The 26065-nt window shown below is 40.5% G+C and overlaps 1 protein-coding gene across 1 annotated transcript in view; it reads right to left on the bottom strand.

Annotated features, from left to right (window-relative positions):
• LOC109864664 (septin-5) overlaps positions 1–15769 on the bottom strand; it is a 32022-nt gene extending 16253 nt beyond the window's left edge. Inside the window, exons 1-2 of the mRNA XM_020452531.1 lie at positions 15761–15769; positions 8781–9020 (exon numbers count right to left, since the gene is read on the bottom strand). Of these exons, the coding sequence (XP_020308120.1) occupies positions 8781–9020; positions 15761–15769 (249 nt within the window). The remainder of the gene's footprint in view (positions 1–8780; positions 9021–15760) is intronic.
• Between the last annotated feature and the right edge of the window lie 10296 nt (positions 15770–26065).

The raw sequence follows: 26065 nt of genomic DNA, 5'->3' as shown, positions 1-26065 counted from the left end.
TTGCATAAAAGAGAATATACTGTACTCACTGCTTACATAAAATAAACTCAGCAAACAAAGAAAACGTCCCTTTTTCAGGACCAGTCTTTCAAAGATAATCCGTAAAAATCTAAATAACTTCACAGATCTTCATTGTAAAGGGTTTTAACACTGTTAATGAACAAGCACCTATGGAACGGTCGTTAAGACACTAACAGCTTACAGACAGTAGGCAATTAACTTCTTTGGGGTAGGGGGCAGTATTTTCACGTCCGGATGAAAAGCGTGCCCAGAGTAAACTGCCCGCTACTCAGGCCCATAGGCTAGGATATGCATATTATTTGTATAGAAAATACTCAGAAGTTTCTAAAACTGTTTGAATGATGTCTTTGAGTATAACAGAACTCATATGGCAGGCTTTCGCCTCTGACAAATCAGAGACAAATCCAACCAGGAAGTGGGAAATCTGAGGTTTGTAGTTTAAGTGATTGACTATCCAATATACAGTGTAAATGGGGTCAGATTGCACTTCCTAAGGCTTCCACTAGATGTCAACGGTCTTTAGAACGTTGTTTCAGGCTTCTATTGTGAAAGCGGAGCGAATAAGAGCTGTTTCAACCAGGGGTCTGGCTGAAAGCCTTTAGTTGAGTCACGTGCAGAGTCGTGAGCACGTTCCCTTTTATTTCTAATGACAAAGGAATTGTCCAGTTGGAATATTATTGAAGATTTATGATAAAAACATCCTAAAGATTGATTCTATACATCGTTTGACATCTTTCTACAAACTGTAATGGAACTTTTTTGACATTTCGTCTGACTTAGTGCCCGCGCCTCATGAATTTGGATTATTGGGCTGAACGCGCAAACAAAAAGGAGGTATTTAGACATAAAGATGAACTTTATCGAACAAAACTAACATTTATTGTCTAACATGGAGACCTGGGAGTGCCATCAGATGAGGATAATCAAAGGTAAGTGATTAATTTTAACGCTATTTCTGATATTTGTGACACCTCTCCTTGGTTGGAAAAAGGCTGTATGGTTCTTTGTGGCTAGGCGCTGACCTAACATAATCGCATGGTGTGCTTTTGCCGTAAATCCTTTTTGAAATCTGACACAGCGGTTGCATTAACTTCTTGGTGACAGGGGGGCAGTATTGAGTAGCTTGGATGAATAAGGTACCCAGAGTAAACTGCCTGCTACTCTGTCCCAGATGCTAATATATGCATATTAATAGTAGTATTGGATAGAAAACACTGAAGTTTCTAAAACTGTTTGAATGATGCCTGTGAGTATAACAGAACTCATTTGATTGGCGAAAACCTGAGAAGAATCCAGTGGGAAATCTGAGGCTTGTAGTTTATGAATTTTTTACTTAGCCCCTATTGTACATACAGTGGGATATTGGTTATGTTGCACTTCCTAAAGCTTCCACTAGATGTCAACAGTCTTTAGAACTTTGTTTGAGGAGTCTACTGTGAAGTGGGGGCTCATAAGGGCTGTTTGAGCCAGGTGTCTGGCAGAGTGCCACAGGCTCTGAGGTGCGGTCAGGAGGGAGTTAGCCCTCGTTCCATTGCTTTTCGACAGACAATGGAATTCTCCGGTTGGAACCTTATTGATGATTTATGTTAAAAACATCCTAAAGATTGATTCCATACTTAGTTTGACAAGTTTCTACGGGCTGTAACAGAACTTTATGAACTTTTCGTCCGACGTTCGGCGGGACCTGAACGAGCTTTTGGATTTGTTTACCCTAACAAAAGAAGCTATTTGGACATAGATGGACATTATCGAACAAAACAAACATTTATTGTGGAACTGCGATTCCTGGGTGTGCATGCTGATGAAGATCAAAAGGTAAGTGAATATTTATAATGCTATTTATGACTAATGTTGACTGCCCAATATGGCGGATATCTTTTTGGCTGCTTTGTTGTCTGAAAGCTGTACTCAGATTATTGCATGGTTTGCTTTTTCCATAAAGTTTTTTTGAAATCTAAAACAGCGGTTGTATTAAGGAGAAGTATATCTTCCATGTATAACAGTATTTTCATCAACATTTATAATGAGTATTTCTGTAATTTGATGTGGCTCTCTGCACTTTCACCAGATGATTGTTGGAGACAATGCATTTCTGAACATAACGCACCAATTTCAAATTATGTTTTTGGACATAAAGATGAACTTTATCAAACAAAACACACATTTGTCGTCTAATATGGAGTCCTGAGAGTGCTATCTGATGAAGATCAAAGGTAAGTGATTAATTTAATAGCTATTTCTGACATTGTGAGCCCTCTCCTTGGCTGGAAAATGGCTGTATGGTTTTCTGTGACTAGGCGCTGACCTAACATAATCGCATGGTGTGCTTTCGCAGTAAAGCCTTTTTGAAATTGGACACTGGTTGAATTTACAAGAAATGTATCTTTGAAATGGTGTATAATACTTGTATGTTTGAGGAATTTTAATTATGGGATTTCTGTTGTTTTGAATTTGGCGCCCTGCAATTTCACTGGCTGTTGTCGAGGTGGGGCGCTACCGTCCCACTGGTACCAAAGAGGTTATTAAGGTCACAGTTATGAAAACTTAGGACACTAAAAGAGGCCTTTCTACTGACTCTGGAAAACAAAAGAAAGATGCCCAGGGTCCATGCTCATCTGGGTGAACGTGCAATAGGCATGCTGCAAGGAGGCATGAGGACTGCAGATGTGGCCAGGGCAATAAATTGCAATGTCCAAACTGTGAGACGCCTAAGACAGCGCTACAGGGAGATAGACAGCTGATTGTCCTTGCAAAGACAGACCACGTGTAACACCTGCACAGGATCGGTACATCTGAACATCACACCTGCGGGACAGGAACAGGACAGCAATAACAACTACCCGAGTTACACCAGGAACGCACAATCCCTCCATCAGTACTCAGACTGTCCGCAAAAGGCTGAGAGAGGCTGAACTGAGGGCTTGTAGGCCTGTTGTAAGGCAGGTCCTCACCAGACATCACAGGCAACAAACAACGTCGCCTATGGGCACAAACCCACAGTCGCTGGACCAGACAGGACTGGCAAAAAGTGCTCTTCACTGACGAGTCGCAGCTTTGTCTCACCATGGGTGATGGTCAATTTCGCATTTATCGTTGAAGGAATGAGCATTACACCGAGGTCTGTACTCTGATGCGGGATCGATTTGGAGGTGGAGGGTCCGTCATGGTCTGGGGCAGTGTGTCACAGCATCATCGGACTGAGCTTGTTGTCATTGCAGGCAATCTCAAAACTGTGCATTCCAGGGAAGACATCCTCCTCCCTCATGTGGTACCCTTCCTGCAGGCTCATCCTGACATGACCCTCCAGCATGACAATGCCACCAGCCATACTGCTCGTTCGTGCGTGATTTTCTGTAAGACAGGAATGTCAGTGTTCTGCCATGGCCAGCAAAGAGCCCGGATCTCAATCAAATTGAGCAAGTCTGGGACCTGTTGGATCGGAGGGTGAGGGCTAGGGCTAGGGACATTTCCCACAGAAATGTCCGGGAACTTGCAGGTGCCTTGGTATAAGAGTGGTGTAACATCTCACAGCAAGAACTGGCAAATCTGGTGCAGTCCATGAGGAGGAGATGGACTACAGTACTTAATGTAGCTGGTAGCCACAACAGATACTCTCTGTTACTTTTGATTTTGACCCTCCTTTGTTCAGGGACACATTATTCAATTTCTGTTAGTCACATGTCTGTGGAACTTGTTCAATTTATGTCTCAGTTGTTGAATCTTATGTTCATACAAATATTTACACATGTTAAGTTTGCTGAAACTAAACGCAGTTGACAGTGAGAGGACATTTTTTGTTTGTTTATAATATGTAGCTCAATCAACAGAGGCATTTGTAAATAGTTATGATGGAATCATGAGAAAGCCCTGAAAGCTGCCTGTTTTCAGACCATATATCACGTTTCACCTTTGACACTTGAAATCTAAGTTTTGGATTTTCAACAGCAAAATCTAACTCCATTAACAACTCAGCACAGGAGCCAATGTGGGCTCTTAATACCACTGTTCTCTCCCTGTGCCTAGGGTTGCAAAGGGTTGGGAAATTTCCTGGAAATTTTCCATGGGAAGTTAAGCCCGGGAATTGGGGAATTTTGCTTAACCTTTCTTGGATAGGGGGCAGTATTTTGGAGTTTTGATGACAAACGTGCCCAAAGTAAACTGCCTGTTACTCAGGCCCAGAAGCTAGGATATGCATATGCATGATAGTATTGGATAGGAAACACTAAAGTTTCTAAAACTGTTAAAATAATGTCTGTGAGTATAACAGAACTGGTATGGCAGGCAAAAACCTGAGGAAAATCCATCCATCCAGTGGGATTTTTTGATGTGGGTAGTTTTCAATTTCAATCTAAATGGTTAGGACCTAGATTGCAGTTACTATGGCTTCAACTAGATGTCAACAGTTTTTAGACATTGTTTCAGACTTGATTTCTGAAAAATTAAGAAGAATGAGACCATTTTGTATGTGGACTGTAGAATCAAGCAGAGCTGGTTGTGTGCGTGACCTTCGTTGTTTTTCCTTTCTAATGAATACGCTATTGTCCGGTTGAAATATTATCAATTATTTAGAAAATAGACAATCTGAGGATGAATTATAAATATCGTTTGACACGTTTCAACGAACATTAGCGGTACTATTAGGATGTATTCCGTCTGCATGTTTTGATCGCCTTTGAGCCAGTGGATTACTGAACAAAACGCGCCAACAAAACTGAGTTTTTGGGATATAAAGAGGGTCTTTATTGAACAAAAACATTTGTGTAGCTGGGACTCTTGTGACTGCACCAGAAGATGATCTTCAAAGGTAAGTGATTAATTTTATTGCCATTTCTGACTTTTGTAATTCCTTTACTTGGTTGTAAAACGTTTGTATGCTTTTGTAAGCGGGGCGCCGTCCTCAGATTATCGCATGGTATGCTTTCGCATATAAAGCCTTTTTGAAATCTGACAAAGCGGCTGGATTAACAAGAATTTTATATTTAAGCCGATGTATAACACTTGTATTTTTATGAAAGTTTATTATGACTATTTCGGTATTTTGAATTTCGTGCTCTGCAATTTCACCGAATGTTGGCCAGGTGGGAAGCTTAAATTTATTTAAAAAAAAGCTTATAACAGTGAACCTTTTTTTGTGGGATACACATTCTAAGTCTTGTGGCATATTTTGGTTAAACTATCCCCAATTCAATGGAATTGCCACCCTCTGCAGGCACAGTGCATTCTTCCATCACATGTGCAGTGCACTCTCCCATCACAAGTACAGCTGATTCTCAAGATCTTGCACACTAATGAGATGCTATTGAGCTCACACTACTACGCTGTCTGAGCCAAGGACCACATGCTTTCTGGTACGTTTTGATTACAATACTGGGTGAGGTGAGTATATATATATATGACATACATGCTTTTTTTGTTAAGTAGTAAATAGTAGCCTACAGCAACGTGTGTTTAAATCATTTCTAACTTGTAAGCAATTTCTGCTAGTTAGTTTTTGCTACCATGTGGGTTTTAGCTTGCTTGAGCCTGCTAACTGAGGGGGGTTAATTCACCTGTTTCCAAACATGTTTCATTTTAAAACATTTATCTTACAAAGGAGTTATTTAATTTAACTGTTTAATTTTATCTGTACATGGAATTGTATTTGGGATTTCGTTTTATTTATTTTTTCCTAATCTTTACAGGAAAATGCCACAGGCACCATCTGATGTGTGGAGACATTTCACTGCAGCTAATGTAGAAGGAAAAGCTGTGTACATTCGCAAATACTGTGCCAAATCATATGTGAAGAATGCAACAAAGATGCAGAATCATCAGGCCAAGTGCATAAAGTTCCCTCTGCTCACAACAAGCAACCTCTGACAAAAGTCCCTGTACTTCTATTTGTGGTGAAAATGAAGACCCAGACACCTTATCGATAGCAACAGCTCATGGTCCTCGGGGAATCTGAAGTTTTTCTGACTCAATGGAGGAACGTCGTCAGAGAAATGCTGATGAATGTCTTGCTCGAGCTGTGTATGCAACTGGTTCACCACTGATGTTCACAGGCAGTGTGTATTGGAAGAGATTTCTGAATGTTCCTTGCCCAACATACACCCCTCCAACCAGACATGCTTTATCTACTATTTTGCTGGATACAGAGTTCAAGTGAAGGTAAAGCAAATCATAGAGAAAGAAGACTGTATTGCAATCATCTCTGATGGGTGGTCAAATGTTCGTGGGCAAGGAATAATTAACTCCATCTCCACCCCTCAAACAGTATTCTACAAAAGCAGACAAGGGACAACAGACACACCCGTCTCTACATTGCCAATGAGCTGAAGGCAGTCATCAATGACCTTGGACCACAGAAGGTATTTCCACTGGTGATAGACAATGCTGCAAATATGAAGGCTGCTTGGTCTAAAGTGAAGTAGTCCTACCCTCACATCACACCCATTGGCTGTACTAATCATGCATTGAATCTGCTCCTCAAGGACATAATGGCACTGAAAACAATGGACACACTCTACAAGAGAGCCAAGGAAATGGTTAGGTACTGTGGGGCAAAAAAGTATTTAGTCAGCCACCAATTGTGCAAGTTCTCCCACTTAAAAAGATGAGAGGCCTGTAATTTTCATCATAGGTACTATGATAACTATGACAGACAAAATGAGAAGAAAAAAATCCAGGAAATCACATTGTAGGATTTTTTATAAATTTATTAGCAAATTATAGTGGAAAATAAGTATTTGGCCAATAACAAAAGTGTATCTCAATACTTTGTTATATACCCTTTGTTGGCAATGACAGAGGTCAAACGTTTTTTGTAAGTCTTCACAAGGTTTTCACACACTGTTGCTGGTATTTTGGCCCATTCCTCCATGCAGATCTCCTCTAGAGCAGTGATGTTTTGGGGCTGTTGCTGGGCAACACAAACTTTCAACTCCCTCCAAAGATTTTAAATGGGCTTGAGATCTGGAGACTGGCTAGGCCACTCCAGGACCTTGAAATGCTTCTTACGAAGCCACTCCTTTGTTGCCCGGGCAGTTTGTTTGGGTTCATTGTCACGCTGAAAGACCCAGCCAGGTTTCATCTTCAATGCCCTTGCTGATGGAAGGAGGTTTTCACTCACAATCTTACGATACATGGCCCCATTCATTCTTTCCTTTCCACGGATCAGTCCATGCAACTCAGCATTCTTTGTCCTCCAAACACGACGAGTTGAGTTTTTACCAAAAAGTTATATTTTGGTTTCATCTGACCATATGTCATTCTCCCAATCTTCTTCTGGATCATCCAAATGCTCTCTAGCAAACTTCAGACAGGCCTGGACATGTACTGGCTTAAGCAGGAGGACACGTCTGGCACTGCAGGATTTGAGTCCCTGGCGGCGTAGTGTGTTACTGATGGTAGGCTTTGTTACTTTGGTCCAAGCTCTCTGCAGGTCATTCACTAGGTCCCCCCGTGTGGTTCTGGGATTTTTGCTCACCGTTCTTGTGATCATTTTGACTCCACGGGGTGAGATCTTGCGTGGAGCCCCAGATCGAGGGAGATTACCAGTGGTCTTGTATGTCTTCCATTTCCTAATAATTGCTCCCACAGTTGATTTCTTCAAACCAAGCTGCTTATCTATTGCAGATTCAGACTTCCCAGCCTGGTGCAGGTCTACAATTTTGTTTCTGGTGTCCTTTGACAGCTCTTTGGTCTTGGCCATAGTGGAGTTTGGAGTATGACTGTTTGAGGTTGTGGACAGGTGTCTTTTATACTGATAACAAGTTCAAACAGATGCCATTAATACAGGTAACGAGTGGAGGACAGAGGAGCCTCTTAAAGAAGTTACAGGTCTGCGAGAGCCAGAAATCTTGCTTGTTTGTAGGTGACCAAATGCTTTAATGCTTTAATTCATTAAAAATCCTACAATACGATTTTCAGAATTTTTTTCTACTCATTTTGTCTGTCATAGTTGATGTGTACCTATGATGAAAATTACAGGCCTCTCATATTTTTAAGTGGGAGAACTTACACAATTGGTGGCTGACTAAATACTTTTTTGCCCCACTGTATGTGGTTCAAGTTATAGCAGCAATCTACCTCACCAAGCAAAGTGAGAAGAATAAGAGCACCACAATGAAGCTGCCTTGAAATACATCCACAGGTACACCTCCAGTTGACTCAAATGATGTCAATTATCCTATTAGAAGCTTCTAAGGCCATGACATAATTTTATGGATTTTTCCAAGCTGTTTAAAGGCACAGTCAACTCAGTATGTAAACTTCTGACCCACTGGAATTGTGATACAGTGAATTATAAGTGAAATAATCTGTCTGTAAACAATTGTTGGAAAAATTACTTGTGTCATGCACAAAGTAGATATCCTAACCGAATTGCCAAAACTATAGTTTGTTAACAAGAAATTTGTGGAGTGGTTGAAAAATGAGTTTTAATGACTCCAACCTAAGTGTATGTAAACTTCTGACTTCAACTGTATTCCCGTTAATTCCCACGGAAAGTTTCCACCTCTGAATATTCCGCAAAATGTGCAACCCTACGCTGTGCCTAAAGCCTAATTGTGAACTTACACAAGTACGCAACACAATAACACAACTACACAAAATGGCTGTTCTGCATACTTGCGTAGCAAAAATATGTAGACATGTGCAACCCCGCAATTTGTAGCTCGACGCAACTACACAGGGTCGCAATTTTGTGAAGCCAATTGGGTCTTTCTGTGTTTACTTCCTTAAGGAATAAATTCGGCTATAGGCCATAGCTAAATTACCTCAGAGGTGTAGGGGTCTAGGCAGCCCCAGGGGCTCTTGGGTCGTGGGGGGCGGTCAGAGGTCCAGCTGGTGGGTGTGGCCAGGTAGTGGTGTTCCGGGAGAGGGGAGGAGTAACAGAAGTTTCCTGAGATCAATCCTGTGCCCTGGTGAGAGGAACAGTTGTATCTGTTCTGGGGAAACTCCCTGATGAAACTCTCCAGATTTAAGTTCCCCAATTCATCTTTAGCCAGGCTGGAGAACTAGGCAGAACAGAGGACAGAGAGGAGGGAGATGAGAACGAATGTGAGAGGAGAGGGAGGGAGGGTTGTAGAGGAAGGAGAAGTAGAGAGGGGGAGAGGAGAGGGAGGGGGATAGATTCCTTATTAAAAAGGTGTGCTTTGTGCTACTGTATGTCTGAGTGTAGGGTTTACAGTAGCTTACATATGGAGAAAACAATCTGATGACACTTCATCATCATTGGCATGGCACAGTGATAGCAACAATTTTTTTGGAGATACTGTTTTAACTGCTTTCTGTGCATCCTACATACCTCTCCATCTGAAGGCAGTGCAGGTATGGTGGCAGAGGAGAGAGACACACACACACATTCAGGATCATAAAGAGAGAGGGGACCAGGATGATGTCAGCACAATTTCAACACCAAAGGGCAGAATCTTACTGTTATATTATAGGCTAGTCTACACCTGCTGAACATAACATCAACATACCTAAATTGCAGCCAATAAATGTGAGTATCTGACAGACAGCAATAAGTTACATTTCTATTGAATGGGCTCTATGCAGGGCTCTACAGTGAGCAATGTGCTCTAAGTAAAAAGATGTAGGAGCACAATGAAAAAATATTTGAGGTTTTAACGCGGCAATCCGCAGTTGAAACAATAAAGCATTTATCCGCACCACTGTTTCTGTAAAAGGTTGAGGGATGCGGCTGGAGAAACGTAACCACACTCAAATTCATAGATGGATGCATCCATGATATCAAAATGACAGTTTGAACCATGTTTTGAGGCTATATAGTGTTTGTTTACATTTAGCTTGTTTACAAACCTTGGAAAAATAAGCTTATATTTTGGCTTCTGATGTGGTACAACAATTAAACTAAGCTCATGGGGCATTTAAAAGTGATATTCTTCAATAATCAATGGGTTTACATCATTCATTTATAAGTCCAAAAAGTGATGTAGTTACTACTGCAGCAAGCCCCTTTAAATTATTAGAATTGACAGCAATAACAAAATACAGGGTTTAGGAGCACCAGAACATTTTATTTTTAAGATTGGGCCTATGAATCCTAGCTACTTTATAAGCAGTCCCTTTCCCTTTCTTTGTGCTACCACATATTTGCACTTCTGTGGCTGCGGGACATTCCAACAATTATTCCATGAGTGATTTTTTCTTCCTAGGGGCACTGGTTCCAGGTAGCACAGCAAATTCCATATAGCACAGCTGGCCACTCCATTATAGACAGAATACCAGCTGACAGCATCTTCCCTAAAAAGTTCTCTCATAGTTTCGAGCTGTACTTTCGGTCATTGTCCTGTTGTAGGAGGAAATTGGCTCCAATTAAGCGCCGTCCACAGGGCATTGCAAAATGAATCAAGATCCCTTTTACCCTGTACAAATAACCCACTTCACCATCACCAAAGCATCCCCAGACCATCACATTGCCTCCACCATGCTTGACAGGTGGCGTCAAGCACTCCTCCAGCATCTTTTCATTTTTTCTGCATCTCACGAAAAAGGGACAGACCACTTAGAATGGTCTGTCCCTAACACTCTTTTCTAATCTTCCTCTGTCCAGTGTCTGTGTTCTTTTGCCCATCTTAAGCTTTTATTTTTATTGGCCAGTCTGAAATATGGCTTTTTCTTTGCAACTCTGCCTAGAAGGCCAGCAGCCCGGAGTCTCCTCTTCACTGTTGACATTGAGACTAGTGTTTTGCAGGTCATCTTTAATGAAGCTGCCAGTTGAGGACTTTCTATTCTGGGTTGGGGGAAGTTTGCGCTGTTCTGTGAAGGGAGTAGTTTTTTTCCCCACCCTTATTTAACCAGGTAGGCTAGTTGAGAACAAGTTCTCATTTGCAACTGCGACCTGGCCAAGATAAAGCAAAGCAGTGTGACACAAACAGAGTTACACATGGAGTAAACAATAAACAAGCCAATAACACAATAAACAAATCAATGACACAGTAGAAAAAAGAAAGTCTATATACATACAGTGTGTGCAAAAGGCATGAGGTAGGCAATAATAGGAGCGAATACTTACAATTTAGCAGATGATGATGTGCAAGAAGAGATACTGGTGTGCAAAAGAGCAGAAAAGTAAATAGAATAAAAACAGTATGGGGATGAGGTAGATAGATTGGGTGGGCTATTTACAGATGGACAATATACAGCTGCAGCGATCGGTTAGCTGTAGTACACAGCGCTGTATGGGATCTTCAGTTTCTTTGCAATTTGTCACATGGAATAGCCTTCTTTTCTCAGAACGAGAATAGACTGACGAGATTCAGAATAAAGTTCTTTGTTCCTGGACATTTCGAGCCTGTAATCGAACTCACAAATGCTGATGATCCAGATACTCAACTAGTCTAAAGGCGGCCAGTTTTATTGCTTCGTTAATTAGTACAAGTTTTCATCTGTGCTAACATAATTGCAAAAGGGTTTTCTAATGATCAATTAGCCTTGTAAAATGATAAACTTGGATTAGCTAACACAACGTGCCATTGGAACACAGGACTGATGGTTTCTGATAATGGGCCTCTGTACGCCTATGTTGATATTCCATAAAAAACTGCCGTTTCCAGCTACAATAGTCATTTACAACATTAAAAATGTGTCTACACTGTATTTCTGATCAATTTTATGTTATTTTAAATGGACAAAAAAATATATTTTCTTTCAAAAACAAGGACCCCAAACTTTTGAACAGAAGTGTCATAAACCCCTCAAAGTTCCAGGATGGTTTGAAAATGACAGCCATATTAGCCAGCAAGAAAAATTAAAGGCATGTTATATACACTATATAGACAAAAGTATTTGGAGACTCCTTCAAATGAGTGGATTCTGCCATTTCAGCCACACCCGTTGCTGACAGGTGTTAAAATCGGCTGTGTGCAATCTCCATAGACAAAAAGCTCAGAGACTTTCAATGTGGCACCGTCATAGGATTCCACCTATCCAACAAGTCAGTTCTTCAAGCTTTTGCACTGCTAGAGCTGCACCGGTCAACTGAAAGTGCTGTTATTGTGAAGTGGAAATGTCTAAGAGCAACAACGGCTCAGCCGCAAAGTGGTAGGCCACACAAGCTCACAGAACGGGACTGCTGAGTGCTGAAGCGTGTAAAAATGAATCACAGTTCACCATCTGGCAGTCCGGTGGACAAATTTGGGTTCACCATGCGCAATGCCAAGTCTCGGTTGGAGTGGTGTAAAGCCGCCATTGGACTCTGGGGCAGTGGAAAAGCATTCTCTGGAGTGAAGAATCACGCTTCACAATCCGACAGTCAAATCTGGGTTTTGCGGATGCCAGGAGAAGGATACCTGCCCCAATGCAAAGTGCCAACTGTAAAGTTTGGTGGAGGAGGAATAATGGTCTGTGGCTGTTTTTGATGGTTCAGGCTAGGCCCCTTAGTTCCAGTGAAGGGAATATTACCTCTACAGCATACAATGACATTCTACAAGATTCTGTGCTTCCAACTTTGTGTCAACAGTTTGGGGAGGGCCCTTTCCTGTTTCAGCATGACAATGCCCCCGTGCACAAAGCGAGGTCCATACAGAAATGGTTTGTCGAGATCAGTGTGGAAAAACTTGACTGATCTGCAGAGAGCTCTGACCTCAATTCCATCAAATACCTTTGGGATGAAAAGGAACACCAACTGCGAGCCAGGCCTAATCTCTCAACATCAGTGCCTGACCTCACTAATGCTCTGGTGGCTGAATGGAAGCAAATCCCCACAGCAATGTTCCAACATCTAGTGGAAAGTCTTCCCAGAAGAGTGGTGGCTGTTATAGCAGCAAAGGGGGGACAAACTCCATATTAATGCCCATGATTTTGGAATGAGATTTGAAGAGCAGGTGTCCACATACTTTGGTCATATAGTGTATCAGAAATGTTGTAATAGCATTATTGTCAACCTAAAATTATGTTATATGTTTTATACACATTTTCTGCATAAATACCCTCTAAAATATATGTAAGCAGACCATAAATGTCTAAATTTCAGTGGTGTAAAGTACTTCAGTAAAAATACTTTAAAGTACTACTCAAGTAGTTTTTGGGGTATCTGTACTTTACTATTTATATTTTTGGAACTTCTACTTTTCCTTCACTACATTCCTAAAGAAAATAATGTACTTTTTACTCCACACATTTTCCGATACCCAAAAGTACTAATTACATTGTAACAGGAAAATGGTCCAATTCACACACTTATCAAAAGAACATCCCTGGTCATCCCTACTGGCTCTGACCTGACAGACTCACTAAACACAAATGCTGTTTGGTAATTATGTCTCAGTGTTGGCGTGTGCCCCTGGCTATCTGTCAATAAAAATGTTTTTTTTTTATTGTTCCTTCTGGTTTGCTTAATATAAGGAACTTGATATGATTTATACTTTTACTTCTGATGCTAAAATGTACTTAAGTAATTCCATTTACTTTTAATACTTAAGTATATTTAAAACCCAAATACTTTTACTCAAGTAGTATTTTACTGGGTGACTTGAGTAAAAGTAAAGATATCTTAATAGAAAATGACTCAAGTATGACAATTGAGTACTTTTTCCACCACTGCTAAATTTGAGTTGAGTTCTTGGAAAGCTATATGTGCTATTATATGATAAAACGTCAGTACTTCGAATTAAGCATTAAGGCCCAAGTAGGTGTGGTATATTGCCTATATACCACGGCTAAGGGCTGTTCTTGTACACAATGCAGAGTGCCTGGACACAGCCCTTAGCCGTGGTATATTGGCCATATTTCACAAACCCTTGAGGTGCCTTATTGCCATTATATACTGGTTACCAACATAATTAGAGCATTAAAAATACATGTTTTGTCATACCCATAGTATATGGTCTGATATTCCATGGCTGTCAGCATTCACGGCTCAAACCACCCAGTTTCTCATTCTTAATTATATGCCCAGAAATGTTAAAGTATGTCATGTTGTAAGGTAGCCAATGTGCCTGTGCAGCGAGCTTTACTAATGTTGCTAGCTAGATAGAATTTGTAGAAAGTCATTTGGCTACAACTAGCTAGTCCAAGATGTACTCTTAAAGAGCCAACCGTTACTCCCTAAGGTCCAGGGCCCTTATATGTTATTTACTGAGGTAGACTGGCTTTGGGAGCCAAAACAGCCATATACTCCATCTAAACAGGAATCGATTCTCAATCTGATATCTAGAAACATAAAGCCCTTTACTTTCATATGACATCAAAATAACTTCACAAATGCAACATACACACGATTTTAACCAGATTTCACTTTTGCCGCCGACGGTATTTTTCAATGACACGTTCTGGGAGCCTTCTTCCATTACACAGGTGATTGGAGCATGCTAGATAGCTAATTAGCACTCAGTCTTCCGTAAACACGCGCTGTAACATGGAGATATGGCTGTCTGGGAACACTAACCCTAAGGTGTGTATCAAACGTTTTTTATTATTACAATATTTCTTGAGTATATAAAACGGTCCTTATGCTTCCCAAAACGTACCGCAAGCGATGCGTATTAACGTTCAGACCACGAATTTGGGCTCTTAATGAAACTCCCCCGTAGAGAAAATGACTTCATCCAATGACTCTTACGTGTAATGTAATGAAACGGAGTCATGATCACAGGCTAGATAACTAGTTAGCAATACGTTTAAGAATTGAATTCACCCTCACCACCCTGTAACTAACACCATGTAGCTATGTACACAGACACCTGCAAATAAGACTTCTTAGACTAGCCTACCTGGAAGGCCTTCGTCTGTCTGTGTGCCTGGAGTGGAAAGATGTTTCAGGTTTTAGCAAATAAAAGTTAGCTTTGTAACCAACTCAAATGGCATAATGCCATGTTATGACTAAATAACCCATGTTCAACTGTTATCTCTGAACAACAAAGTCACACATGGACAAGTGAGAAGCAGGGAAGTTATGATTTGTTTGCTAACTACCTCAACCTGGTCTCAGAGGACTTCACATTATTGTAAATAACCCAAGAAAATCAAATATAGTTTGATATGTTACGTTTCGTATGGTATGTAATTAATTTGTGGATATCCATCATCCATTTCGTATAATGTTACGAATTACAATTTGTATGACTTGTTAAGAACTTGAAAGATGTACAATATGTTACGAATTCTAGTCAGTGCAACTCCGACATTTGCTCGTCCTAATAATTATAAAATGTCTGAATTACCTTGTATATTGTTAGATATTACTGCACTGTTGGAGCTAGGACACAAGCATTTCGCTACACCCGCCATAACATCGGCTAAATATGTGTATGTGACCAATACAACTTGATTAGAATTTTCTAAACGTATGATATGTTACAAATTCTAATTTCATGTGGCTAACATCAGCTAGGTGGCTTGGTTAGGAGCAAAAACGTACTAAGTACAGTAGTTGAAGTTGCTAATTAACTAGCTAAAGTTCTCCGTGATGAGATTTGAACAACATTTGGGCGGCTAGATGTTCGCGTCCTGTCTTATGTAGCTAACGTTAACCACATCAAACCTAAGAAATCATACTAATTTGTACATACAGGATTTACATTTCCTACGTTACGTCTAGTCTACTTATATATATATATAAGCTGTTTTCAACCCACAATCAAAAGACAAGGCAAGCTAGCTGGAGACAGCCAATAGCTTATTTAATGTATACTGTAAAAGCAAACGGGACGGGTGAAAATAAATGTCATTTTAGTATATATTGATGTGGCTGGCTTATTATGGTCTCGTTTTGTCTACAACTTGTGTTTACCTTGTTCATCGTTGTACATTGTATTTATGTCGTTAGATAGCGAGGGTCAACGGTTAGAATCGTTACATTTAAAAGTAGGCTATATACCCAATGCGTTCGGACACCAACATATAGATAAAACCCGCGCGCTCGACGACGTGCTAGTGGCGCCAAGATGCACTTACAGCATGTGTTACGCCTCATGTCCACCAGATGCATCAAACGCTTTGCGTTCCGCAGGAAGCCATTTTTAAAAAATCAATCTTTATTTTTTTTATATTTTTTTTATTAACAACAAATCAATACATAAAGCACATGAGGGAACACAAGCATACATAGATTACAAACAATAGACAATCGAGCTAGGGGGTACAATATCACATTACAATTACACAAGGACCTTAAGGGACATGCATATACTTACAATTCTAACAGCTTTTTTGTTAGTAGAGCATTTAACCGTCTTAAAATACAGTTCAATTTCTTTTTGTAGGGTACGAAAATGTGGTTTTCTGTTTGTAAATTTACATTTGTGTATATGAAATTTGGCCAAAAGAATAATGAAATTAATTACATAAAAATGATTCCGCTTATTTCTATTGTATGTAAAGAATCCAAACAGTACATCTCTCCACAATAGTGTAAAATCTTCATAAATGTGTTCAATTATAAACCTACTGATGTCTTGCCACAGTTTTCTTACATGCATACAATGCCAAAAAAGATGCACAACTGTTTCTGGGTGGTCATTACAAAAGGAGCAATTTGAGTTGATGTTTTCCTTAAACTTCTTCATATAGTGGTTGGCAGGATAATATTTATGAATCATTTTAAAGGAAATTTCCTTAATTTTGTTAACAAGTAGGTATGTTTGTGGCAACATCCAAACTTTTTTCCAACAGATATTATCAATAAATCCATTCCAATAAGGCATGACATAAGGTATAGATACAACATCCTGCTGAAACAAGGATCGTATCGCTCTGTTATTGAATGGACCAAAAGAGAAACAAATCTTTCCTACTGATGAGTCAACAGGGTCAATAGAAGGTAGGCTCTGAGGGTCAGGTCTTGACATGTTCCTGAATAACATAGCAACACCTGAGGGAATGGCATCTAAAACAATTGCAAAATCTTTAGGTGTTACAGGGACCTTGTAAAGTGATAAGAATTCTTTATAACTGAGTAAAAAACCCTCTGCATTTACCAGTTGGCTCACCAATAGGATATTATTTCTGAACCAATATTCTAAAAACAGAGAGGTATTTTTATACAATATATCACGATTATTCCATATATAATATCTGTGTGGAGAAAAATGGTGTTTATAAATTAAGGACCATGACAAGAAAACCTGCCGATGAAAAGCAGAAAGTTTCACTGGAACTTTGTCAATATTATAATTGCAAAACAACATGAAGTTAAGGCCACCAAAAGTAGAGAAGACATGATGAGGAATAAAATTCCAGATAGAAGTGGGTCTTCTTAGGAATTGTTTTATCCAAATGATCTTGAAAGTATTATTTAAAGTAGTAAAATCCAGAAAATTCAGTCCACCGTTCTCATAAGTGTTCATTACAACAGTTTTCCTAATGTAATGGGTACGGTTTCTCCAAAGAAAGTTGAAAAGCATCTGGTCTATCTCCTTGCTTATTTTACGGTCAAGATATAAAGATAGAGCACCATATGTTAGTCTAGAGATACCTTCAGCCTTGGTTATCAGGACTCTACCTTTTAAAGATAAGTCCCTCTGTAGCCATTGATTTAGTTTCTTCTGGGTTTTTTTAATAAGAGGGTTAAAATTTAGTAAGCCTCTAGACTTCTGATCCTTTGTAATGGTTATGCCTAAATATGTAAGTTCTTCTTTTACTGGAATACCATAATATGAAGGTGTCACACAATCTTTGACAGCCATGAGTTCACATTTCTTAATGTTAAGATATAGACCAGACGCTTTGGAAAAGGATTGTATCACATTGATCGATATGGGAATTTGGTTAGCGTCTTTCAGAAAAAGTGTAGTATCGTCAGCCAGCTGGCTTATAATAATTTCTTTACCAGCTATGGAAATACCTTGTACAGGACTATTATTTAAAGAATTTGCAAGAAGTTGGGTGATTAATAAAAACAGGTACGGAGAGATAGGACAACCTTGCCTAATTCCTCTCTTTAACTCAAATCTAGGTGAGGTGCCATATTTCAATTTGATAGAGCTGTTACCATTTGCATAGAGAGTCTTAATAGCCTTACAGAAAAAATCCCCAAAGCCAAGTCTCAATGCTCTACTGTGTCAAATGCTTTATAAAAATCTAAAAATAATATGAAGCTATCCTCAGTTATTAGGTCTGAGTAGTCAAGTACGTCTAATACTAGTCTGACATTGTTAGAAATATGTCTGTTTCTCATATCTCCAAGGTGGCATAGCAGTTCAGACGTCTTTTGTCCTCGTCTTGTCGTGTCCTGTATATATATATATATATATTTACAACTTTTTCACATACATTTTATTTTTATTTTCCATCAACTCATCTTCAAAACACTCTCCTGCAACCCGCCTCACCAATGTATATTTATAAAAAAGTATTATTTACCTCAGATCTGTAATCCTCCAAGAAGCTAGCCAGAAACTCCAGGAGGCTGGCCTGAAACTAGCCAGAAGCTAATCCAGAAGCTAGTTCAGAAGCTAGTTGGCTCCTTTACTGGCAAGTCGTTGGTGTTCAGCTAACCACGGTTTGTGGTCATCGGCTATCCTTTGGCTCGAAAGTCTATCGCCAGTTCTGTACGGCGCAGCGCGGCTCGGAGCGGAGCATACCGGACCAATTTTTCTCTCCATGTCCCTGGATTTCGACTGCTCTCTGGACATTCATGCCCGGATCTCACAGCTAGCTAGCTGCTATCCGTGTGACTATCGGCCTTCGTCGATTCCGGAGCAAACATCAATTGTTCCGGAACTAGCAAGCTCCGTCAATCACTCCTGAGTTCCATCAATCGCACCTGGGCTGCAGTCGCCTATCCGGACCCGTTTTGCTGCCTTCGCGGAGCCCCACCGGGCCTTCACAACTGGACTGCCGACATTATCTACCCGAAGGAGTTATTCGGCTGGCTCCTCCGTCGCGACGTTACCTGAACGCCCATCTGCGGCCTGCTAACCGTTAGCTGTTTTACCGGCTGCTATCTGAATAGACAATCGGACAATTTTTTATTATTTTTTTATTATTATTATTATGTTTTCTTCTTGGGCCTCTATAACTATATCTATTGTTTTTATTTTTGTTGTTGTTGTGTGATTTGGATTGATCCCCTCTACCACACGGAACCCCACTAATCTACTGACGGAGCGCAGGAGGTGGCTAACAACAGACCTCCATCCTATGCTAGCTTGCTACCGATGCCCTGGCTAGCTGTCTAAATCACCAACCAACCTCTCCACTCACCGGACCCTTTTGATCACTCGACTAAGCATGCCTCTCCTTAATGTCAATATGTCTTGTCCATTTCTGTTCTGGTTAGTGTTTATTGGCTTATTTCACTGTAGAGCCTCTAGTCCTGCTCACTATACCTTATCCAACCTATTAGTTCCACCACCCACACATGCAATGACATCTCCTGGTTTCAACGATGTTTCTAGAGACAATATCTCTCTCTTCATCACTCAATACCTAGGTTTACCTCCACTGTATTCACATCCTACCATACATTTGTCTGTACATTATACCTTGATGCTATTTTATCGCCCCCAGAAACCTCCTTTTACTCTATGTTCCAGACGTTCTAGACGACCAATTCTCATAGCTTTTAGCCGTACCCTTATTCTACTCCTCCTATGTTCCTCTGGCGATGTAGAGGTGAATCCAGGCCCTGCAGTGCCTAGCTCCACTCCTATTCCCCAGGCGCTCTCTTTTGACGACTTCTGTAACCGTAATAGCCTTGGTTTCATGCATGTTAACATTAGAAGCCTCCTCCCTAAGTTTGTTCTATTCACTGCTTTAGCACACTCTGCCAACCCGGATGTTCTAGCTGTGTCTGAATCCTGGCTTAGGAAGACCACCAAAAACTCAGACATTTTAATTCCAAACTACAACATTTTCAGACAAGATAGAACTGCCAAAGGGGGCGGTGTTGCAATCTACTGCAAAGATAGCCTGCAGAGTTCTGTCCTACTATCCAGGTCTGTACCCAAACAATTTGAACTTCTACTTTTAAAAATCCACCTCTCTAAAAACAAGTCTCTCACCGTTGCCGCCTGCTATAGACCACCCTCTGCCCCCAGCTGTGCTCTGGACACCATATGTGAACTGATTGCCCCCCATCTATCTTCAGAGTTCGTGCTGCTAGGCGACCTAAACTGGAACATGCTTAACACCCCAGCCATCCTACAATCTAAACTTGATGCCCTCAATCTCACACAAATAATCAATGAACCTACCAGGTACCTCCCCAAAACCTTAAACACGGGCACCCTCATAGATATCATCCTAACCAACTTCCCCTCTAAATACACCTCTGCTGTCTTCAACCAAGATCTCAGCGATCACTGCCTCATTGCCTGCATCCGTAATGGGTCAGCGGTCAAACGACCTCCACTCATCACTGTAAAACGCTCCCTGAAACACTTCTGCGAGCAGGCCTTTCTAATCGACCTGGCCGGGGTATCCTGGAAGGATATTGATCTCATCCCGTCAGTAGAGGATGCCTGGATATTTTTTTTAAATGCCTTCCTAACCATCTTAAATAAACATGCCCCATTTAAGAAATTTAGAACCAGGAACAGATATAGCCCTTGGTTCTCCCCAGACCTGACTGCCCTTAACCAACACAAAAACATCCTATGGCGTTCTGCATTAGCATCGAACAGCCCCCGTGATATGCAGCTGTTCAGGGAAGCTAGAAATCATTATACACAGGCAGTTAGAAAAGCCAAGGCTAGCTTTTTCAAGCAGAAATTTGCTTCCTGCAACACTAACTCAAAAAAGTTCTGGGACACTGTAAAGTCCATGGAGAATAAGAACACCTCCTCCCAGCTGCCCACTGCACTGAAGATAGGAAACACTGTCACCACTGATAAATCCACCATAATTGAGAATTTCAATAAGCATTTTTCTACGGCTGGCCATGCTTTCCACCTGGCTACTCCTACCCCGGACAACAGCACTGCACCCCCAACAGCAACTCGCCCAAGCCTTCCCCATTTCTCCTTCTCCCAAATCCATTCAGCTGATGTTCTGAAAGAGCTGCAAAATCTGGACCCCTACAAATCAGCCGGGCTAGACAATCTGGACCCTTTCTTTCTAAAATTATCTGCCGAAATTGTTGCCACCCCTATTACTAGCCTGTTCAACCTCTCTTTCGTGTCGTCTGAGATTCCCAAAGATTGGAAAGCAGCTGCGGTCATCCCCCTCTTCAAAGGGGGACACACTCTTGACCCAAACTGCTACAGACCTATATCTATCCTACCGTGCCTTTCTAAGGTCTTCGAAAGCCAAGTCAACAAACAGATTACCGACCATTTCGAATCTCACCATACCTTCTCTGCTATGCAATCCGGTTTCAGAGCTGGTCATGGGTGCACCTCAGCCACGCTCAAGGTCCTAAATGATATCTTAACCGCCATCGATAAGAAACATTACTGTGCAGCCGTATTCATTGATCTGGCCAAGGCTTTCGACTCTGTCAATCACCATATCCTCATCGGCAGACTCGACAGCCTTGGTTTCTCAAATGATTGCCTCGCCTGGTTCACCAACTACTTCTCTGATAGAGTTCAGTGTGTCAAATCGGAGGGTCTGCTGTCCGGACCTCTGGCAGTCTCTATGGGGGTGCCACAGGGTTCAATTCTTGGACCGACTCTCTTCTCTGTATACATCAATGAGGTCGCTCTTGCTGCTGGTGAGTCCCTGATCCACCTCTACGCAGACGACACCATTCTGTATACTTCCGGCCCTTCTTTGGACACTGTGTTAACAACCCTCCAGGCAAGCTTCAATGCCATACAACTCTCCTTCCGTGGCCTCCAATTGCTCTTAAATACAAGTAAAACTAAATGCATGCTCTTCAACCGATCGCTACCTGCACCTACCCGCCTGTCCAACATCACTACTCTGGACGGCTCTGACTTAGAATACGTGGACAACTACAAATACTTAGGTGTCTGGTTAGACTGTAAACTCTCCTTCCAGACCCATATCAAACATCTCCAATCCAAAGTTAAATCTAGAATTGGCTTCCTATTTCGCAACAAAGCATCCTTCACTCATGCTGCCAAACATACCCTTGTAAAACTGACCATCCTACCAATCCTCGACTTTGGCGATGTCATTTACAAAATAGCCTCCAATACCCTACTCAACAAATTGGATGCAGTCTATCACAGTGCAATCCGTTTTATCACCAAAGCCCCATATACTACCCACCATTGCGACCTGTACGCTCTCGTTGGCTGGCCCTCGCTTCATACTCGTCGCCAAACCCACTGGCTCCATGTCATCTACAAGACCCTGCTAGGTAAAGTCCCCCCTTATCTCAGCTCGCTGGTCACCATAGCATCTCCCACCTGTAGCACACGCTCCAGCAGGTATATCTCTCTAGTCACCCCCAAAACCAATTATTTCTTTGGCCGCCTCTCCTTCCAGTTCTCTGCTGCCAATGACTGGAACGAACTACAAAAATCTCTGAAACTGGAAACACTTATCTCCCTCACTAGCTTTAAGCACCAACTGTCAGAGCAGCTCACAGATTACTGCACCTGTACATAGCCCACCTATAATTTAGCCCAAACAACTACCTCTTTCCCAACTGTATTTAATTTTTATTTATTTATTTATTTTGCTCCTTTGCACCCCATTATTTTTTATTTCTACTTTGCACATTCTTCCATTGCAAAACTACCATTCCAGTATTTTACTTGCTATATTGTATTTACTTTGCCATCATGGCCTTTTTTGCCTTTACCTCCCTTCTCACCTCATTTGCTCACATTGTATATAGACTTGTTTATACTGCATTATTGACTGTATGTTTGTTTTTACTCCATGTGTAACTCTGTGTCGTTTTATCTGTCGAACTGCTTTGCTTTATCTTGGCCAGGTCGCAATTGTAAATGAGAACTTGTTCTCAACTTGCCTACCTGGTTAAATAAAGGTAAAATAAATAAAATAAATAAATAAATAAAATGAAGCCAGACTGTGTTTCATCAATGATTGCATCCAGAACTTCTTTAATTCTTTTTGCAAGTAGTGAGGCTAATATCTTATAGTCATTATTAAGAAGACAAATTGGACGCCAGTTATCGATGAGCAGCACTTCTTTTTTAGGCTTAGGTATCAGTGTTATTAACCCCTGACTCATTGTAGGAGGGAGAACATTGTTTTTAATACTCTCTAAAAAGACTTCAAATAGGAAGGGAGCTACTTGTTCAGAAAATAATTTGTAAAATTCTGATGTAATTCCATCAACACCTGGTGATTTATTGTTCTTTAGATGTTTGATAGACTCTATAATCTCTTCAACTTTGATGGGTTCATCACACTGTTTAGATTCTATATCACTGATAGAGTGAACATTATTCAGTGAGTTAAAAAACATATCTGTGGATTCCTGACAGTACGTAGAGCTATACAATTTTCTGTAAAAATTGCTGCAGTATTTAGCGATTAATTTTTGGTCATCTGTAATAACACCATCAATGTTTAACTTATGGATAGTGTTATTTTTAGAGTGAAATTTCTCAAGTCTAAAGAAATAGGATGAATTCTGTTCTCCCTCCTCAATCCATTTTTTCCTAGATCTAATAAAGGCTCCTTCTGCTTTTAATTTATATATATTATCCAGTTTATTTTGTAACTCAATTAGTTCCATCTTCTCCTCCCCCAAGAGGTCAGCTGGGGACCTCTGAGAAAGGGAAGTTATCTTAATGATCACCTTTTCCTCCTCAGCTCTTCTGGTCTTAGCAAGATTACTACCATATTTTCTAAGATATTTGGACACCTCAAATTTAAAGAGCTCCCAGTTCTTGCAATAAGATTTTTCTTCACAAGCCCTTTTCCAAAAGTGTGAGAGCAGATCTTTAACCTCAAATGTAACTATATCATTATTTAATAATGAGCCATTTAGCTTCCAGTAGGATGTTCTACCAAGGTTCGTATCAGGGGTAAATATTTTGATATCAATGTAAATAGCCTTATGGTCTGTGAGGGGAGTAGTACAAATATTTGTAGTAACACACTCACTAGCCTGTTTTGTTACTCCAAGTGAAAGATCTTTTGGCCGGAAACCTCTCTCTCCATATATCAGTAAGATCAAACTTTTCCATAAAAAGTATTAAACCCAAATTCTGATTGGTTGGCCTACCTGGGGGCCATCTATCAGTTGAATTATCTATTGTAATGTTAAAGTCCCCTCCTATCAATAATAACGAATTGGGAAATTTAGATAACCAATGAAGTATATGTTTCTCTATAGATTCAAGCAACTCATCATTCTCATGTTTGGTGTTGTACCCGTAGAAGTTTACAGTAATGAGTGTAATGTCATTGTAACTGATCACAAGACAAATAAAGTGACCAAAGGGGTCACATTCCGAGTGTAGAATATTACCACCAAAGGTATTTTTCATTGTAGTGACACCAGCAGAGCGTTCAGATCCATGGGAAAGCCAAATATCGTTGCCCCACTGTGACCTCCAGAAGTTGGCATCAGCAGAAATTGAGTGAGACTCTTGAAAAAAGCAAAAATCTGTTCGAAATTGTTTAGCAAATAGAAATAAGGCCTTGTGCTTCACACTGTTTCGTAACCCCCTAGCATTAAGAGATAATATAGACAAAGACAAAACAACAAAGATTATATAAAAGTATAAACTGTAGTAGGATGAGTCAAAGACGTAGGAGCAGTGAACGTAAACGATAAGGAACCGAGATCTGCACCATTTAAGTCAATTTAAAGTGAAAATAGCTTATTCCATAACCTTTGAAATTCAACTCAACTGGAAATTATGTTCAAGACCAAACCAAGGGTTCTTGTAGTAATAGAGACTAAAAATCCTCTTTAGTGTAATCAGGAACTATTTTGAGAAATAAAATAAATAATAATTTAAATAAAAGGGTACCTACTATTTTAAGTACATATGAAAACTGATCATAAAATAATTGAATAACAAAATGTTTTACATATAAACGTTCCTAAGACCTTTTTTGGAAATAAGTATTAATAACTAAATAGAACAATAACCGTGTAAAGTCAGAGCAGACCTGTATGCCATTTAGGACAGTATCTTAGTTACTGTATACATAAAACATAAATTCAGCTTTCAATCTTCTTCGTAAGTTTATAAACAAAATAGGACTTCTGGTCATACAAGAACAAATTAATGAATTGAAATACCTGAGTATTCCTTTAAAATAGTCACCTGATGCTTGTTAGGTAAACCACATAAGGAAAATGAGAATACCATGGCTGAAACCATCAACCTGTTCCTTCTGGTGAGATTTTAGGGAGGAATATGGATTTCTGAACCGTTGATGAAACCTCGTCCTCCGACGAAGTAAGCAGCCTTCCCCTCACTTCGTGCTATCTTGATCGTTGGCCACAACTTGTTCCTTCTTTCTATGTCTTCCGGGCTGAGATGCTCGGCGAAACGCATACCATGGCTCTGAAGGAAGGCGTTCTTCCTAGCAGCTTTCCAGACAGCATCCCTGTAGAATCTGGTAGTGAATAGGATGATGATACCCCTGGGTCTTGAATCGCTTTTCTGTTGCTTCTTGCCGAGGCGATGTACAACGTCGATGGTATCACCAACTTTGTTCTTCTCTGCAGGCAAAACTTCTTGGCAGATACGGATAGCCTCTCCTCGCACATCTTCATTCTCCACCTCTGGCAAGCCGTAGAGTCTCAGGTTCCATTTTCTTGTGTATTGTTCCAGATCAGTGAGACGTCTATGGTAGACATTGTTATTCTTTTCCACCCTTTCCACATTTTTTTCAACTTTTGCCACTCTCGTTTTCACATCATTAATTTCACCACATGCAAACTCCACAGTCTTTTTCAAGCCTTCGATAACCATGGTGTTCGCGCCTACCATTTTCTCAATGGCGTCACACCTGGAGTTGATGAGTAAGGAGAGGATAGCCACGATGTCAGAGTTCATGTTGGGTTTTTTGGAGGGTGGTGGTTTGCACGGAGTAACCGGTAAAGAGGGGAATTCGTCATCTTCAGCATTCGAAAGCATGATATTATCCATAGGCCAAGTGTAGTTATGGCAGTTGTCTATAAGCACGTTTCTCTCTTGTTGATTAGCAATAGAACGGCTAACTTTTTCCTTTCTTTTTTTGTCAC

The sequence above is a fragment of the Oncorhynchus kisutch genome, linkage group LG19 (assembly GCF_002021735.2).
Source record: "Oncorhynchus kisutch isolate 150728-3 linkage group LG19, Okis_V2, whole genome shotgun sequence".
Taxonomy (NCBI): Eukaryota; Metazoa; Chordata; class Actinopteri; order Salmoniformes; family Salmonidae; genus Oncorhynchus; species Oncorhynchus kisutch.
This window is presented reverse-complemented; position numbering and strand designations above follow the sequence as displayed.